The sequence below is a fragment of the Heptranchias perlo genome, chromosome 16 (genome assembly GCF_035084215.1).
Source record: "Heptranchias perlo isolate sHepPer1 chromosome 16, sHepPer1.hap1, whole genome shotgun sequence".
NCBI lineage: Eukaryota > Metazoa > Chordata > Chondrichthyes > Hexanchiformes > Hexanchidae > Heptranchias > Heptranchias perlo.
The window spans coordinates 48,550,477-48,569,714 of NC_090340.1; the positions used below are offsets into that span (position 1 = coordinate 48,550,477).

Sequence of the window (19,238 nt, forward strand, 5' to 3'; positions counted from 1 at the left end):
CTTTTGGATAAGACGTTAAACCAAGACCCCGTCTGCTCTCTCAGATGACATAAAAGATCCCACACCACTATTTGAAGAAGGGCAGGGCAGTTCTCTTGGTGTGCTGACCAATTTAGCCCTCAACCAACATCACCGAAACAGATTACCTGATCATTATCTCATTGCTATTTGTGGGACATTGCTGTGTGCAAATTGGCTGCCGCGTTTCCTTATATTTCAAAAGTGACTGTGCTTTAAAAGTACTTAGTTGGATGTAAAACGCTTTGGAATGCCTGAGGTCATGAAAATTGCTATATAAATGTAAGTTCTTTCTTTACTTAAAAGTGATAAAATTAATCTTTAGGGCTAGTCGCTTATTACAGGTTGTGGAGCACCCATTATGGTTGATCATTGGTACTTGCCTCAGTAGAGTGCTTTGTTACACCAGTAAGCTGTTGAGAATGAAATAGATAGGTAGGTAAATATGCAAAGCCAACTCACTTTACTAAATGGACAAATTCATCAGTTCATCGTTTGCTGAACAAACACTGGAGCCAAGTGCTTTCATCTAGGTGTGATGTGGAGATGCCGGTGATGGACTGGGGTTGACAATTGTAAACAATTTTACAACACCAAGTTATAGTCCAGCAATTTTATTTTAAATTCACAAGCTTTCGGAGATTTTCTCCTTCCTCAGGCAAACATTTGCCTGAGGAAGGAGAAAATCTCCGAAAGCTTGTGAATTTAAAATAAAATTGCTGGACTATAACTTGGTGTTGTAAAATTGTTTACAATCATCTAGGTGAGGAGAGGGAGGGGAAACATCCATGAAGGCCAAGCTGACCCCATTTGAATCAGATTTAAATCTTGCCAGCTGATAATGAGATAGCATTGATGGAGGGCTTGATAAAAGTCTGCAATCTAGTCCTAGATGTAGCTGGGTGTGCAGTGGTAAACAGCTGGGAGAAACATCATTTGAAAAAATATTAATTTGCTTGTTAGATAATCAGAAAGCAGCACTGGTGGTGGTTGTTATTGATGAGTAGTCCAGGCTGAGGTGTGTCACCCTTTCGGTTGACAGAGGAAGCTAAATGACAAATGACTCATTCCTGCAGGGAGATATCAGGGATAAAAAGAGAACACTTGATTACACAGTCACCCCTCAAGGCCCAATCTTGATTGACATTTAAACTCAGCTACGCAGTATGAGGTGAGAAGTCAGTAACAGTTTAAAATAAAGAGTATTAAAATAAGACAGCTGTTAAAGTTGAATAAAAGAAAGACTTGCACATCTATATCTAGCACCTTATCATGTTTCAAAGCACTCCAGGTGCACAGTGAATTACTTTGAAATACAGTCACCGTTGCAGTGTAGGTACGATATTGGTAAATATTGAATACTGGTAAAGTTGGATGTATTGATATCTGTTAAATATTAATCCAGGTTGAATACAAAGTTGAAATAACACGTAATTTATTATTGGATAATATAGTAAAATGGTTGTTTTTTTTTAAATGCAGTATTATTGCAGTTTGAGATGTGGTTCTTATATTTTTGACTGTCCTCTGACCCCTTAGGTTTCAGTAAGCACCATTGCTTTCTGGAACAGTTTATCATCCACTATGGGTTCTGCAATGTTTTGTTCTTTCCGATTCACACTTCTCTCACTAAAACTAAAGCAAACTCTTCTGTTGTAATCCAACAGTAATCTGTTCTTCATGAAGACCGCTAAGGATTTCCGAGACGGGCACATTTGGTATTCGGTGTTAAATCGCCCACCAAGGAGTCCCTTCACAAGGGTGCAGCGTGTGTCGTGCTGTTTTTCCTTGCTCCTCTGTACAATGCTCACGAGTATTATATTCTGGGGAGTGCCAAAGGATCCCGCCCAGCAAAAAATGGACCTGGGTAAAATCAGTAATTCTTTGCATTATACACTGTAATAAAAATGTTCTTCTTTGAGCATAAACACTGTTAAATATTCAATCAGACCAATTAAAAAAAGAAAACCTGAGAATGCTGGAAATCAGAAATTCTGTATATACTGACTTATATAACAATTCTCCAAAAATTTTACCCAAAATATCCATGAGACTCATAAAAGAGCATCTGTCCAGCAAAATTCTCACTTTCATGTCACCTGGAATCCACAAATACATTTTGTTTCGACAAAACAAAAGAAAAATACTGTGGACGCTGGAAATTGGAAATATAAATAGAAAATGCTGGAAGGACACATAGGAACAGGTGTAGGCCATTTAGCCCCTCGAATCTGTTCTGTCATTCAATGAGATCATGGCTGATCTGTGACCTATCTCCATGGGCCCGATGTTAGCAGGGCTGCGGGTTCTTGGCTGGGGGGCTATCGGGCACGTTACCCACGCACCCGGTGAAATTAGTCAGCTCTCCGCGCGATTGTAGCATACAATCCACTAATTGGATCCACTTACCTGGTCCTCCAGGTTCCCCACTGCTGATCTGTGCATCGGGCGGACTGCGCATGCGCAGTAAGGTCTGTCAGCTGGAGGAGCTCTATTTAAAGGGGCATTCCTCCACTGACAGATGCTGCAACAAACAGAAAAAATCACAGCATGGAGCAGCCCAGGGGGAAGGCTGCTCCCAGTTTAATGATGCCTCACTCCAGGTATCAATACATGGGGTGAGGAGGAGGGGGAGGACAGAGATCTTCCTCCTGGCGGGTGGGAGGAAGCGGCCTGCCTCTGCCACCAGGAAGGCCTGGCTCGAGGTGGCAGAGGAGGTCACCAGCACCACCAACAAATCGCCCACCCGCATACAATGCAGGAGGCGCTCCAATGACCTCAGTAGGTCAGCCAAAGTGAGTACACTTACTCTTTCCCCTACACTCCGTCTGCCACATCACCGCCCCCAACCCACATCTCTTTCTGCACTGCCAACACTACTCTGTCACATCACCCCTCATACCCACTCAAACCTCATCCTCATCGTACCTGCACCTACTCACCTCATCAGTACTCATCCCGCCACTACCACTCAACCCAATCCTCATACAATCTCATGGCTCTATTTCATACTCACCCTCGCATGCATCTCTTTCACGGCCAGCCTCACTCAACCTGCCACTACCTGTGCTGCAGCCACAGGGCATGCATCACATATGTGCAGTAGGCAGCGTAAGGCAAACGTGTCGTGAGCATGAAGGGGATGCACAAGGGTGTTTGAGGGTTTGTCATGGTTGTTACTTATATTGCATTTCTGACCAACTCACATCACATATTATATTGGCACCACTACTGCCATGTCCTCGCGAATCTTGTCTGGTCTGTGCAATAATGCCCTTTCCTGAGGATCACTATGAAGACCCACAACTGATGCCACCCATTGTGTCACTGCAGAGTGGGTGTAGGTGTATTTGCAGGGCTCTTTTGTGCAGACGGCTGAGAGACGTCGGCGATGTCCCCAGTTGCACCCTGGAAGGATGCGGAGGCGAGGTTGTTGAGGGCAGTGGTGACTTTGACAGCGACAGGTAAGAAGATGGTTCTCGGGCCAGCCAGGAGCAGCTTGGCATGAAGGAGGCTGCAGATGTCCACGACTACATGTCGAGTGACTCTGAGCCTCCGTGTGCACTGCTGCTCAGAGAGGTCCAGGAAGCTGAGCCTCGGTCTGTGGACCCTGTGGCAAGGGTAGTGCCCTCTGCGACGCATCTCTCTCTGCGGTAGCCCTCCCTCCTGCTGTGCAGGTGGATGTGTCACAGCACTTTGTTGTGGAGCTCCACGTGTCAGAGGTGGAAGGCATGGATGGTGAGGCTGGTGATGCTGTTCGCCCTCCGAGGAGGTCATGACTGCAGCTACGGCGGCCCCCATCCAGAAGATGTACATCTGAGGGGGTCCGCAAGGTAGGTACATGTGTCTGGACCCCGGGGTAAGTGTGCAAGTTGGTGACTTTGATTGTCAGGAGGAGGGTGGTGGAGGCCAAACTTTGTCCCAAGTGACAGAGTGGCCTCCTGCAATGAGTGAGGGTCTCCCCACCCCCCCCCCCCCCACCCCCACCACACCTGTCAAATGGACCTTTGCAGCTGCCACAGGCTGATGGCTGCAACAGGTCCATTTGAACTGGGAGTGTTTCCCCCAGTGTGGGAAACAGTCCCAGGTTGCTCTAAAATCCCACCCCTCCTCACATAATCCCTTCATCAGGTCAGTTAATGACCTGAACAAGCCAAATAAATACTTTCAAGTGGCATCCCGCTGGCTTTAATTGCCTGCGGGATTCCCACCAGCGGGGGCTGCGCGCGCACGCAGGCGTGTCAGCGGGAAACCCGGAAGTGCGCGGGTTCGAGGCAGGCTCTGGTCCCGCTCCGGGATTTCACGATTTTCGGGGCCCCCCCGCCAGGAACACACCCGATAGCGGGTGCTAAAATGCTGCCCCATATATCTGCCTTACCCCCATATCCCTTAATACCTTTGGTTAACAAAAATCTATCAATCTCAGATTCAAAATTAACAATAGAGCTAGCAACAACTGCCATTTGCGGCAGAGAGTTCCAAACTTCTACCACCCTTTGCGTGTAGACGTGTTTCCTAACATCACTCCTGAAAGTCCTAGCTCTAATTTTTAGGCTATGTCCCCTAGCCCTAGACACTGAGCAGGTCAGGCAGCATCTGTGGCGAGAGAAACAGAGTTAACGTTTCAGGTCAATGACCTTTGATAGGAACTTTCTTTCTGTTCTTTCTCATTTCAACTAATGCCTCCCTAACAGCTGTTTAGAATCATAGAAAGGGTACAACACGGAGGGAGGCCATTCGGCCCATCAAGTCCGTGCTGGCTCTATGCAAGAGCAGTCCAGCTAGTCCCACTCTTCCATCCTATCCCCGTAGTCCTGCACAATTTTTCCTTTCAAGTACTTATCCAGATCCCTTTTGAAGGCCATGATTGAATCTGCCTCCACCACCCTGCCCCCAGCAGAGCATTTCAGATCCTAACCACTAGCTGCATAAAAATGTTTTTCCTCATGTCACTTTTGGTTCTTTGCCAATCACCTTAAATCCATGTCCTCTGGTTCTTGACCCTTCTATCAATAGGAACAGTTTCTCTCTATCTATTCTGTCTCGACCCTTCATGATTTTGAATAACTCTATCAAATCTCCTCACAACCTTCTCTGTTCCAAGGAGAACAACCCCAGCTTCTCCAGTCCATCCACGTGACTAAAGTCCCTCATCCCTGGAATCATTCTAGTAAATCTCTTCTGCACCCTCTCTAAGGCCGTCACACCATCCCTAAAGTGCGATGCCCAGAATTGGACACAATACTCCAGTTGTGGCTGAACCAGTGTTTTATAAAGGTTCATCATGACTTCCTTGCTTTTGTACGCTATGCCTCTATTTATAAAGCCCAGGATCCCATATTTTTTTTTAACCGCTTTCTCAACCTGCCCTGCCACTTTCAACGATTTGTGCACATTTACCCCCAGATCTCACTGTTCCTGTACCCCTTTTAGAATTGTGCCTTCTAGTTTATATTGCCTCTCCTCGTTCTTCCTACCGAAATGTATCACTTCGCATTTTTCTGCGTTAAATTTCATCTGCCACGTGTCCGCCCATTTCACCAGCCTGTCTATGTCCTCTTGAAGTCTATCACTATCCTCTTCACTGTTTACTACACTTCCAAGTTTTGTGTTATCTGCAAATTTGGAAATTGTTCCCTGTACACCCAAGTCCAAGTCATTAATATATATCAAGAAAAGCAGTGGTCCTGGTACTGACCCCTGGGGAACACCACTGTACTCCTCCCTCCAGTCCAAAAAACAACGGTTCACCACGACTCTCTGCTTCCTGTTACTTAGCCAATTTTGTATCCATGTTGCTACTGGCCCCTTTATTTCATGGGCTTCAATCTTGATGACAAGCCTATTATGCAGCACTTTATCAAACGCCTTTTGAAAGTCCATATACACCACATTAAATGCGTTACCCTCATCTACCCTCTCTATTACCTCATCAAAAAACTCTATCAAGTTAGTTAAACACGATTTGCCTTTAACAAATCTGTGCTGCTGACCCTAATCAATCCACATTTGTCAAAGTGACTGCTAATTCTGTCCCGGATTATCGTTCCTAAAAGGTTCCTTACCATCGAGGTTAAACTGACTGGCCTGTAGTTGCTGGGTTTATCCTTATACCCTTGTTCAAATAAGGGTGTAACATTTGCAATTCTCCAGTCCTCTGGCACCACCCATGTATCTACGAACTTACGAATTAAGAGCAGGAGTAGGCCATTCGGCCCCTCGAGCCTGCTCCGCCATTTGATAAGATCATGGCTGATATAAGGATGTTTGGAAAATTATGGCCAGTACCGCCGCAATTTCTACCCTTACTCCCCTCAGCAACCTAGGATGCATCCCAGCCGGACCGGGTGACTTATCTACTTTAAGTACAACTAGCCTTTCTAGTACCTCTTTATCAATTATTAGCCCATCCAGTATCTCAACTACATCTTCCTTTACTGAGACTCTGGCAGCATTTTCTTCTTAGGTAAAGACAGATGCAAAGTACTCATTTAGTACCTCGGCCATGCCCTCTGCCTCCATGAGTAGATCTCCTTTTCGGTCCCTGATCGTCCCCACCCTTCCTCTTACTACCCGTTTACTTTTTACATGCCTATAGAAGACTTTTGGATTCCCTTTTATGTTTGCCGCCAATCTATTCTCATACTCTCTCTTTGCCCCTCTTATTTCCTTTTTCACTTCCCCTCTGAACTTTCTGTATTCAGTCTGGTTCTCACTTGTGTTATCAACCTGACATCTGTCATACACCCCTTTTTTCTGCTTCATCATACTTTTTCTCTCTTTTGTCATCCAGGGAGCTCTGGCTTTAATTGCCCAACCTTTCTCCCTCGTGGGAATGTACCTAGACTGTTACTCTGCTCCTCCAGGGCTGTGATATTTAAATGGAAAACTCTCTCTCCTGACTTTGGTATTGAATCTCGCTGTCAATTTTACATCTCCTCTTCCTCTATCTACCCTGCTGGGCTGTCTCCAGTTTTAAATCAATAGCCAGAATGGCTATTTAAATATCAGTACTGAAGGAGTGGAGGAGAGCAACAGCTGACAGCAACAACTGATAGTGTGCTGGCATTCTGCTGAGTTCACCACCTTTAGAGAAATTGCTCTGCCAGGAGGGGTCCGTGAAGGATGAGTTTAAGGACTATGAGCCCATGATCTCACAGTGGAATTATTATGTCATACAGATGAAACTCAGTGTTGAGAGAAGACTATAAACACCACACATTGCAATCAAAAGGACAAAGGAAAAGTTGAGGCCAAGAAAAAGCATTCGGCTGAACAACACTTATCCCTCTGATATATTAACTGTCCTGGTGTAGCATCTAACTGTGTTTGAATGCCCACAGTCTGCATCTCTACCAGCCGATTACTCCAGGCATTCATAACTTTCTGTGTAAAACTCCCTTTTAGCAATGACCTGCCAGGAACCTCTGTCACTGACCCCACTGGAGTATCGGGAGCCAGGGGACGGTCCCCTGATTTACATAACACTGGCGGGGGGTGCATCTCGGGCATCCATCAGAGCGGGGCAGGAGGGATTAAAGAAGAGGCAGGTGGGACCAATATCGCCGGCCAAGAGGACTGTGTGCCTGCTTTCTCCTGGTATACCTGCTGCCACGTGGAACTCAGGTTGGGGCTGAGGAAACCCCCAACCTGGGAATACCCTTCCTGAGCCATACTCACTCCGATGTAGAGGACCGTGCCCCCATGCTACTTGCAGCCTGGCCTATCTGGGTCTTGACCTAACTTGCAGGCCTTCCAACACATTCCCAGCGGATGTACACCAGCAATGCACTGAAAGGCCTGCAGATTTTCATGGCCTTTGTATTTATCAGTATTAAATTTAATTTGCCATCTGTCTGCTCATTTGCATACAGGATCCAAATCCTTTTGCTAATCCTCCGCTGTTTTCTCAGATAAAGGTGTACTGATTCCATATAAAAAAGTGCCAAACTGTTTTTGTGGTGGGAAAAATCCAGAAGACTAAAACATAATTTACACTGTGATGTCATCATGTGATGATGCATTACTATATGATTTATGTCATTTCACCATGTGGTTGTGAAAAACTATTTTTTCGTGAAATTTGTGGTACTTTAAGACTAAATAGCTGGAAGTTAAATGCAAACGCTTTGAAAGTATTATTGAATACCAATAATCGATGCACAATTCATGGTTTGGGCTATGAACAGCCATCTTGATCATAGTAGTTAGCTTGCTGTCTCATTTTTGAATGAAGCTAGTCCTGTCGAACTGAGGATAGACTGATGACTAAAAAATAAAATCTCATCCCAGTTGTCCTGCAGTCACAGAGAAAGGGTTTTAACTTTATATTTGTTATATATTTTTATTTTCCTTGGATGTATTCTATTGTGTTAATACAGTCATTTGTAGACTATTGTGGAATTGGACTTCCCTGTGCAAATGAATTAATCAGTTATATCTAAAAAAAACTCTTCATAAAGAGCACGATGAATCATTTTGCACACAAGCTTTTATCAGTTCTTTTATTCTCAATTGATACAACTTTTTTTCCCCACGCAGGTAAGATTGAATTCACCTGGCAGGAAGTGGTGATTGGTTTTGAGAGCTCACTGCTTATGTTCCCCATCAATCTTCTCATCGTCCAGATTTTCAGAAATATCCGACCGAGATCAAAGGGAACACAGATGGAAAAGAAGCAGGGCAAACATGGCCGCATATCACCTTCTTTGCCAGCTCCTTCCCAAAGTCTACAAATTTGCTCCCTCACACCTGAAGCTGTTATAAAGGTTGTCAAAAAAATATCTGTAATTCCACTTTTTCACATCAGGATGTCTGATGAAACCATTAATCATCAACAGTTACACATTTCAATGAATAATGCTGTAATTTTCTGTGGAAGAGTCAACACAAACAGTTTACATGTATATAGCATCTTAATGTAAAGAGCATCCCGAGGCATTTCATAGATAGATGGAGGCAATATAAACTAAATGATACTATTTTAAAGGGGGTGCAAGAACAGAGAGATCTGGGGGTGCACATACACAAATCTTTGAAGGTGGCAGGACAAGTTGAGAAGGCTTTTTAAAAAGGATTTGGGAATGTAGGCTTTATTAATAGAGGCATATAGTACAAAAGCAAGGAAGTTATGCTTTATAAAACACTGGTTAGTCCTCAGCTGGAGTATTGTGTTCAATTCTGGGCACCACACTTTAGGAAGGATGTCAAGGCCCTAGAGAGGGTGCAGAAGAGATTTACCAGAATGGTGCCAGGGATGAGGGACTTCAGTTATGTGGAGTGACTGGAGAAGCTGGAGTTGTTCTCCTTGGAACAGAGACAGTTACAGGGAGATTTGATAGATGTTCAAAATCATGAACAGTTTTGACAGTAAATAAGGAGAAATTGTTTCCAGTGATGGTAACCAGAGGACACAGATTTACAGTGATCGTGAGAAAACATTTTTTTTACGCAGCGAGTTGTAATGATCTGGAATGCACTGCCTGAAAGGGTGGTGGAAGCAGATTCAATAGTAACTTTCAAAAGGGAATTGGATAAATACTTGAAGGGAAAAAATTATCAAAGCTATGGGGAAAGAGCAGGGGAATGGGACTAATTGGGTAGCTCCTTCAAAGAGCCGACACATGCGTGATGGGCTGAATGGCCTCCTCCTGTGCTGTACCTACCATGAGACTATGATAAGGAAAATGGATACTAAGCCAGGAAGGGAAAGGTTAGGAAGATGACTGAAGTCTTGATCAGAGACGGGTTTTGAGAAGGTTTTTTAAAGAAGTGGATTGAGGTGGAGAGGCAGAGAGATTTAGAGAGAGTAGGATGCAGGTGGCTGAAAGCTCTGCCAAAAATGGTAGGATGAAGGTAGAGGGGAAGCACTAAAGACCAGAGTCAGTGGAATAGAGTCATAACACACATCTTTAAACTGGGTCTTAAAAACTAAATTGTCATTGAAGCATTCAATAATGCAATTTCTTCTAATTCTTATTTTTTGGATTAAAACTAATTGAGTTTTATTACTTTAAAACCAAATGGATCAGTAGTTCATAGACTGGAAACAAAAGCAAAATGTAATGCCATTGTCAATATAAAATTAATTTGTTAAAATAATGGAAATGGTAGAATGATGAAATGAAAATATGTTGTACTGTCCTCAGAACATTTATCATTGTGGTAAAAGCATTATATTGTGCACTTAGGATATCCAGAGGATTGCCAACTCACTAACTAAAACACTGAAGAACCCGCTACCAACCCTGGATAAGGATTTTAAAAAAACAACAGATATCAACAAACTTTTGGCATTAGTTGAAAATATAATCCGGGAACAAAATAAGGTCGACCGTGAGTTTTACAGTGAGAGTCATAAGAAAGCGGATACTCTTATTCTCAGCCTGGGATCAGTTGATTTACAAGGTGAGTTTGAAGATCTGCAGTAACAACATGACTGAACGCTGGGAGCAGCATACAGTCAAGGGAATTGGACCTGTAATGTTTTTCAATTAACGCAATCACAAGATAGATACAGATGAGTGAGGCCACTCAGCCACCTTAGCTCATCCATCCAGAATAAAGAAAAACCTCCATTCCCCACTCCCCATCTTGTCAATTAACTGTCTCTTGAATGAATTGAAGGTTTTGATTACACCAAGATCATTCTAAGTGCTGATCACTTTTTGAAAGATGTTCTTCCGGAAATCTGTCCTAAATTTTCCTTTCACCAGTTTTAATCCAGTGCCTCTTGTTATAATACCCTGACACACCCTAAAGTAGTGCTCTGGATTAATCTTATCTCTACTGTTTAGTATCTTGTATACATCTATAAGGTCCCCTCTCAGTCCTTTCAAGGCTAAAGACCACCAGTTTCCCCAGACTTTCCTTGTATCACAATCCTTTCACATTAGAGATTAGCCTCATTGTAAAAGTAGGAATCAGACCTACACTTTAAGATTTTAAAAACCATTGCCTAAAGTTTCCTCTTGGCAGTGTGTTGCAGTGGCTTTGGACAATTTACATGTGGCAAAATATAGTCACCGGGATAAAGTAAATAAGACATTTGCCATTGTTTTATTTTCATCTCTTGGGAATGAATGGTATTAATGGAAATAGAGCTAACCCCCCATCAGCCAACCATTTATTAAGAAGGAAAAAATAAAGAACTAGCATTTATGAGATGAGAGGGTTGTCCTATGAGGAGAGATTGAGAAGAATGGGCCTATCTTCTCTGGAGTTTAGAGGAATGAGAGATGATCTCGTTGAAACGTATAAAATTCTTAGAGGGCTTGACAGGGTAGATGTGGCGAGGCTGGAGAGTCTAGAACTAGGGGGCATGGTCTCAGGATAAGGGGTAGATGATTTAGGACTGAGATGAGGAGGAATTTCTTCACTCAGAGGATGGTGAATCTTTGGAATTCTGTACCCCAGACGGTTGTGGATGCTCAGTCGTTGAGTATATTCAAGACTGAGATCGATAGATTTTTGTACTCTAAGGGAATCAAGGGATATGGGGATCGGGCGGGAAAGTGGAGTTGAGGTCGACGATCAGCCATTATCTTATTAAATAATGGAGTGAGCTTGAGGGGCCATATGACCTACTCCTGCTCCTATTTCTTATGTTCTTATTTATATTACGCCTTTCACATCCTCAGGACGTCCCAAAGCAATTTGCAGAAAATGAATCAGTTTTGAAGCGTAGTTCCTGTGTTACATGTGAAAACACAGCAATCAATTTCAAACAGCAAGGTCTCACAAACAGCAATGAGATAAATGACCAGTTGTTTTGGGGGAAATTGGTTGAGGGCCAGGTCACTGGGAAAACGTCACTGCTTTTCTTCATATTGTGCAATGGGATATTTTACATCCACCTAAATGGGCATCCGAAAGATGGCACTTCCTACAAGGCAGGACTTCCTCAGTACTGCACTGAAGTGTCAACCATCATTACGTGTTCAAGTCCTGGAGTGGTGTTGGAACCCACAACCTTCTGACTGAGGCGAGAGTGCTGCTATTATGCCAAGCTACTGCCATTTTAAGATGATACTATTTTAAAATGGTTCTCAACTTGTGGACACAACTGGAGTTGTATTCTAATTGAGACATGACATCAAGTTAGATGTTTTCGTGACATTAGGGAGGGCAGTGGTAAAAAATATATTTTCCAGTCAAGCCCATGCTTCACTGTTGGGTCAGACATTCCTTGCTGCCCATCCCATTCACAGTATTCATTCCTACGATTGTTAAAACAGTAAATGCCACTGGCAGAATACGTTACTCAGAAGCTAATTCTCAAAGGCTTTTAGTTACAAGCAGTTTTTTTTTAATCTTGCCCAACCACTGGCAGACCTGCCCATTAGGGAACCAGTCAGGATTGATACCCATCATGTTACAAATATTACAACAGTCTGGATCTAACTGTACAAAAATAACTTAATTCCCAGTGCATGGACACAGTGCAAACCATGCCAGTTAAACTACTGGCAGCCTTTTTCTAGAGAGTGGTCTATGGTAAAATAGACTAAGTTCACTTTCCTTTCTTAATTTTTGAAAATATTGATGTTTTTGCATCATCCATAGTTACTAATACTCTCTTCTTACTTTCAGAACACACCACGGGCTCCGACTCTGAGAAGACTGTGAATGACAAACAGAGGCGCAGTGATTATAATCGCTATCTGTACCTGCAGCTCCAGCACGTGGAGAAAGAGCTGGACTTTCTGGGATCAAGCAAGTTCCAAAATCCACAGAGCTACACTCAAGCTGTCCATCAGGTCCAACACATGAAGGACCTTCTAGAAAATGCTATCCTCTGCTCCAGTTCTGTTTCAGAAAGGTAAGCACTACTTATATCTCCCAGAAAAGGACAGTGCAGTAACACTTTAATAATATATTGTAATGTTTTTAATGTAGTTTTGTGAGATTACCCCCAGGTGAGACTTGAACCCGTATACATCTGTGTAGGATTATTGCTTATAACAAATCTTTGAAAGTTAAAATAGTGACTGAAAATAGATACAGAGGATGTTGCCAGGACTGGAGGATTTTAGCTCTGATGACAGATTGGATAGGCAGGGGTTGTTTTCCTCGGAACAGAGGAGGCTGAGGGGTGATTTGATTGAGGTGTACAAAATTATGAGGGGCCTAGATAGATTGGATAGGAAGGACCCATTTCCTTTAGCGGAGGGGTCAATAACCAGGGGGCATAGATTTAAAGTGATTGGTAGAAGGATTAGAGCAGAAATTAGGAAAAAAATTTTCACCCAGAGGGTGGTGGGGGTCTGGAACTCACTGCCTGAAAGGGTGGTAGAGGCAGAAACCCTCAACTCATTTAAAAAATACCTGGATGTGCAACTGAAGAGCCGTGACCTGCAGGGCTACGGACCAAATGCAGGAAAGTGGGATTAGGCTGGGTGGCTCGTTTCTCAGCTGGCGCTGACCTGATGGGCCAAATGGCCTCCTTCTGTGCTGTAAATTTTCTATGATTCTATGAAATCAAGATTACTTTCATAGGGAGCACATTGAAGTTCCAAACCACTCTATCCCAAATAATGCATAGTACCCTTCCCACAGATCTTCGTGTACTATGGTTCGGTTCATGGTTTTGCCACTTTGACAACCAACAAGTATGAGCTAAACATATGCCTCCAGGGAGGGAAACCTTGGAGGGTAAATTGTCTCAAGCTGCTCCCACATACCTTTTAGCAGCTAATTCCAGAGCAGCACTAGTCAAAGCCTACTATGTATGGGAGGCCTTAAGACGAGAAACGGAAAAATATGAATACATTTATTTTAATATTTTTCTAATGCAATATTTTTCTTTAATATTCTCAGAGTAGAAATTGATTGTATAGGAAAGTCATGGGAAAGATTATAGTGGCCCTAGCTTTAGAGGCTGTCTAAATATATGTATAAAACTATAACCTCTGATTGTTACTTCTGCAGGTTCTCTCCTACCCCTAGTATTTCTGGAGATAGCAAAAAGGGACATTGTTCTAAAGGATTACCCTGGTGGTTTGTCTTCATTGGATGGGTTTTGGTTGCAGCCACCAGTGGTGTATCTGCCTTCTTTACCATGCTCTATGGATTACACTATGGCAAAGACCGTTCTATCAAATGGCTCATCTCCATGGCAATCTCTTTCTTTGAAAGTGTTCTGATTACACAACCTTTAAAGGTAATGTAGGGACATTGTTAAAGGTGCGTACTTGAATCTAATTACATCATAAAATGTAATGATAATGAAGTGACGCCTGTAGCCAGATGCCTTTATGAAGAGGTGGACAACAGCTGTCTGTTTCTTGAAACCAGTTTTAATTCAATCTACTCTTTCAGTGGAAATCTTTCTTAGTGTTTTGATATCCAAACCTCAGTGTTATTCTCTAAACAAGCATTTTTCCAAGTATCTGGCTGAGTTACCGTGGTTAGGGTAAATTACTGGGCATGATTTGCAGGTACATTTGCTTTCTTTTGTATTAGTGATTATAGAGGGTCAACTATTCATGAATCTCCAGGATTGTTCTATATTTCCACCCCACCAAAAAAGTTCACTAATCTTTGAAATTCCCTAGCCTAGAGGCTCAGTCGTTGACTATATTCAAGATTGAAATTGATAGATTTTTGGACACTAAGGGAATCAAGGGATATGGGGATAGGTTGGGAAAGTGGAGTTGAGGTAGAAGATCAGCCATGATCTCATTGAATGGCAGAGCAGGCTTGAGGGGCCGTATAGCCTACTCCTGCTCCTATTTCTTATGTTCTTACATACATGTGCAAAAATAAAATATTGGAGTGAAGTGGTGATATTCATTCTGTTAATAGGTTTAGCAAAAAGGTCGATGAGTACCCACATTCCTTGCTTTTACTCACAATGACTCACTGAAATTTTCGAAGAATTTCAGTCCTAAATTTGTTTCCCATTCAAATTGCTCCACTTGTGCACAAATATGCTTTGAATATGCATGTAAACAGTCATTTGAAAAGCAGCAGTGGATAGAATAAAATATCTGACTGTGTATCCTTGTAAAGACTTCATTTGAAAGCTGTATTTATGGAAAATCCATGTAAAATTATCAGAATTAGTACTTAATACAGCCAGCTATTGTCAAATTAGTTTGAGATGGTAAATAGGGAAAACCAGGGACTAATTTTCAACTTTGATGGGGAGCGCAAAACTGGCCACAGTATATTGGCTGCCCATTATACACCCCACTCATTGGAAAGAAACATCAGGCGGGGTGTATAACGGATGGCCGATCCACTATCCCCAGTTTTCTTCCCCCATCGAAGTTGAAAATTACCCCCATTATTTCAACTAGTTGGTGAAAGAAAGAAAGCATTTAATTAGTGGCTTTCACAACCTCTGGATGTCCCAAAGCGCTTTGCAGCCAATAAAGTACCTTTGAAGTGTAGTCGCTGTTGTAATGTAGGTGAGCCTAGTAACTAGAGGGCATAAATTGAAGATTATCAAAAAAAGAACAAATGCATAGGTCAGTCGATTTGTTTTATTCAGAGGATTGATAGGACACAGAATGCCTGCCAGAAACAGTAGTATCCATAGTGGCTTTTAAATAGGAAATTATGTAAATATTTTAAAAGGAAAAAAAAAGAGTATGGGGATGGGGAATGGGATTAAGTGGATTGCTCTTTCAGAGAGCTGGCATAGGCACAATGGGCTATATGGCGTTTCATGCAGTAAAATTTCTATGGAGGGAATTTTAAACCCCCATTACGGGGGTGGGGGGGGGGGAGGGTTAAATCGGTAAATGTGTGAAACTCGACCACAACCCACCGCGTCTACTTCCGGTTTAACCGCGGTGGGTTTGGGGGCCTCCAAGTAACCTGTTCTGGAGAGGAGGGTCCATGATTATAATATATAAGAGGCTCCGTTCCTCAAATTTTGGGTGCCATTTGAATTTAACGGGGCTCGGGAAACCCAGCAGCTTAAGGGAGGGGACGGATCCAGCAGATAAGTCCTTTTCCGGCACTGCTTGTGGGCCAGGAGGAGCGGCAGTGTTCCTCCCGGCCCCTCAAGCAAATCTTCTGCCACAATCTGCCAACCGCCCCGCGATTGGCTGTCCTCCCCCCACCCCCCCACAAACATGCACCCCCACTCCCTCCCCGCCGCCACATAAATATCGGGGCCTATGATTTATAAATTACTTTTGTGAGGTAAAAGGTTGCATGTTGATTGGCCACAATTACATTAACTTTTTAATATGGTCCTACCTTGGAAAAGTATAAGAATAACTCACATTAACCAGGCATCTTTCAGTATTTTATCAAAAATCTCCTGTCGACATCGTTCAACAACAAAATCATCTTTCAGAAGTAAAGAATGCAGATTTTTTTTAAATCTTAAAACTTGAATGAAACACGTAAAACATATTAAATAGAAGTCCCAGAACAAAGAATGGACTTTTGGTCCAGGAGAAAAAAAACACAATATAGAGTTTTTTTTTATTCGTTCACGGGATGTGGGCGTCGCTGGCGAGGCCAGCATTTATTGCCCATCCCTAATTGCCCTCGAGAAGGTGGTGGTGAGCCGCCTTCTTGAACCGCTGCAGTCCGTGTGGTGACGGTTCTCCCACAGTGCTGTTAGGAAGGGAGTTCCAGGATTTTGACCCAGCGACAATGAAGGAACGGCGATATATTTCCAAGTCGGGATGGTGTGTGACTTGGAGGGGAACGTGCAGGTGGTGTTGTTCCCATGCGCCTGCTGCTCTTGTCCTTCTAGGTGGTAGAGGTCGCGGGTTTGGGAGGTGCTGTCGAAGAAGCCTTGGCGAGTTGCTGCAGTGCATCCTGTGGATGGTGCACACTGCAGCCACAGTGCGCCGGTGGTGAAGGGAGTGAATGTTTAGGGTGGTGGATGGGGTGCCAATCAAGCGGGCTGCTTTATCTTGGATGGTGTCGAGCTTCTTGAGTGTTGTTGGAGCTGCACTCATCCAGGCAAGTGGAGAGGATTCCATCACACTCCTGACTTGTGCCTTGTAGATGGTGGAAAGGCTTTGGGGAGTCAGGAGGTGAGTCACTCGCCGCAGAATACCCACCCTCTGACCTGCTCTCGTAGCCACAGTATTTATATGGCTGGTCCAGTTCAGTTTCTGGTCAATGGTGACCCCCAGGATGTTGATGGTTGGGGATTCGGCGATGATAATGCCGTTGAATGTCAAGGGGAGGTGGTTAGACTCTCTCTTGTTGGAGATGGTCATTGCCTGGCACTTATCTGGCGCGAATGTTACTTGCCACTTATGAGCCCAAGCCTGGATGTTGTCCAGCTCTTGCTGCATGCGGGCTCGGACTGCTTCATTATCTGAGGGGTTGCGAATGGAACTGAACACTGTGCAGTCATCAGCGAACATCCCCATTTCTGACCTTATGATGGAGGGAAGGTCATTAATGAAGCAGCTGAAGATGGTTGGGCCGAGGACACTGCCCTGAGGAACTCCTGCAGCAATGCCCTGGGGCTGAGATGATTGGCCTCCAACAACCACTACCATCTTCCTTTGTGCTAGGTATGACTCCAGCCACTGGAGAGTTTTCCCCCTGATTCCCATTGACTTCAATTTTACTAGGGCTCCTTGGTGCCACACTCGGTCAAATGCTGCCTTGATGTCAAGGGCAGTCACTCTCACCTCACCTCTGGAATTCAGCTCTTTTGTCCATGTTTGGACCAAGGCTGTAATGAGGTCTGGAGCCGAGTGGTCCTGGCGGAACCCAAACTGAGCATCGGTGAGCAGGTTATTGGTGAGTAAGTGCCGCTTGATAGCACTGTCGACGACACCTTCCATCACTTTGCTGATGATTGAGAGTAGACTGATGGGGCGGTAATTGGCCGGATTGGATTTGTCCTGCTTTTTGTGGACAGGACATACCTGGGCAATTTTGCACATTGTCGGGTAGATGCCAGTGTTGTAGCTGTACTGGAACAGCTTGGCTAGTGGCGCAGCTAGTTCTGGTCTCTTCAAGTGTACCACACCTTTGGCTCTATGAGATCATCAGTACACAGAAGACTTCTATTAAGCATAGGAGGAAGCATGCAGTGAGAAAAACCTGTCACGCTTGTTCCTTCCACAGGCTATATATAACTCGCCGTTTATCAGGGACCAAACCATTTAATCTAGGTAAAGCCACAACAAAATCAAAAGCAAAACACTGCAGATGCCAGAAGTCAGAAATAAAAACAGAAATACTCAGCAAGTCAGGCAGCATCTGTGAAGAAAGAAACAGAGTTAACACTTCAGGTCGATGACCCTTCGTCAGAACAGGCCACAACTAAACTTTACTCAGCTCAATTGGCAACAGCTTATAAAAAATTAGCTGAGGCACGTTTTGATTTGTGCCTGAGCTTTGGCTCCTTGTGTTGAATGCTTGAGGTATGGGCTCAAATTCAACGGACTAGAGTCAGTTTGGATAAAATTAATTCAAAATCCAAATTGAACTCACTTAACCCCATATTAAATAATGAGGTAGCTATATAAATGTATGAAGAAAGCCTGATTACTATTGAAATATTATCACTGTACAGCCTTGCATGAAAAAAATCCCAACTGGTTCACCTAGCCCAGAGAAATTGGTAAAATATTTTTAATCTTAATTTTCTGCATATTTAAGGAAGATTTACCAACTCTAAGATCTGTAGAGCACAACTGAACATAATTAGAATTGTGAACACATTACAACACTTAATCCAAGCAAAAAGTTCAACAGAAATTTGTAGCTGGAAATAATCAGTAGACAGGAATAAACGTGATTCGTGTATACTTACGAATGATATTTTTTCTATACTTTTTTTTGCCTTTTCAGGTGTTAGGTTTTGCTGCTTTCTTTGCTCTGGTTTTGAAGAAAGTGGAACAGGAAGATGATGGGGAAGGCCCACTTGACAGCTCATTATCGACTCCAGGTGACTTCTCCAATCTAAATGTGTTGCTGGGTCTTTTTCTCTTTCCCGTTTGAACTCTTGCCTATGATCATTGATACTAAAGAGCCAATTTTACCAGGCTACATTTCCAGCACAGGGATCCAATCATAAAAATCGGCCTACAGGCCCGAGGGGGGAGGGAAGCTGTGCCTCGTTTTGTGGCAAAGACTTAGGGCATGCAGGAGAGGCTGTGCTGTGGATCAGGTGAAACCTCATTAAAAAATAGGCAAATACTTATCCTCCCCCCCCCCCCCCCGCCCCCAGCCAGCCATCACCATGAGCTCGGCTATGTAAAATGGTGAATGACTAATTCTGT

General features: G+C 43.5%; 1 protein-coding gene across 1 annotated transcript in view; it reads left to right on the plus strand.

Moving 5' to 3' along the window:
* Positions 1-19,238, plus strand: part of pkd1l2a (polycystic kidney disease 1 like 2a) — a 129,575-nt gene that overhangs the window by 75,864 nt on the left and 34,473 nt on the right. The window contains exons 28-33 of the mRNA XM_067997584.1: positions 1,686-1,885; positions 8,560-8,786; positions 10,209-10,425; positions 12,610-12,838; positions 13,948-14,179; positions 18,808-18,904. Coding sequence (XP_067853685.1) covers positions 1,686-1,885; positions 8,560-8,786; positions 10,209-10,425; positions 12,610-12,838; positions 13,948-14,179; positions 18,808-18,904 — 1,202 coding nt within the window. The remainder of the gene's footprint in view (positions 1-1,685; positions 1,886-8,559; positions 8,787-10,208; positions 10,426-12,609; positions 12,839-13,947; positions 14,180-18,807; positions 18,905-19,238) is intronic.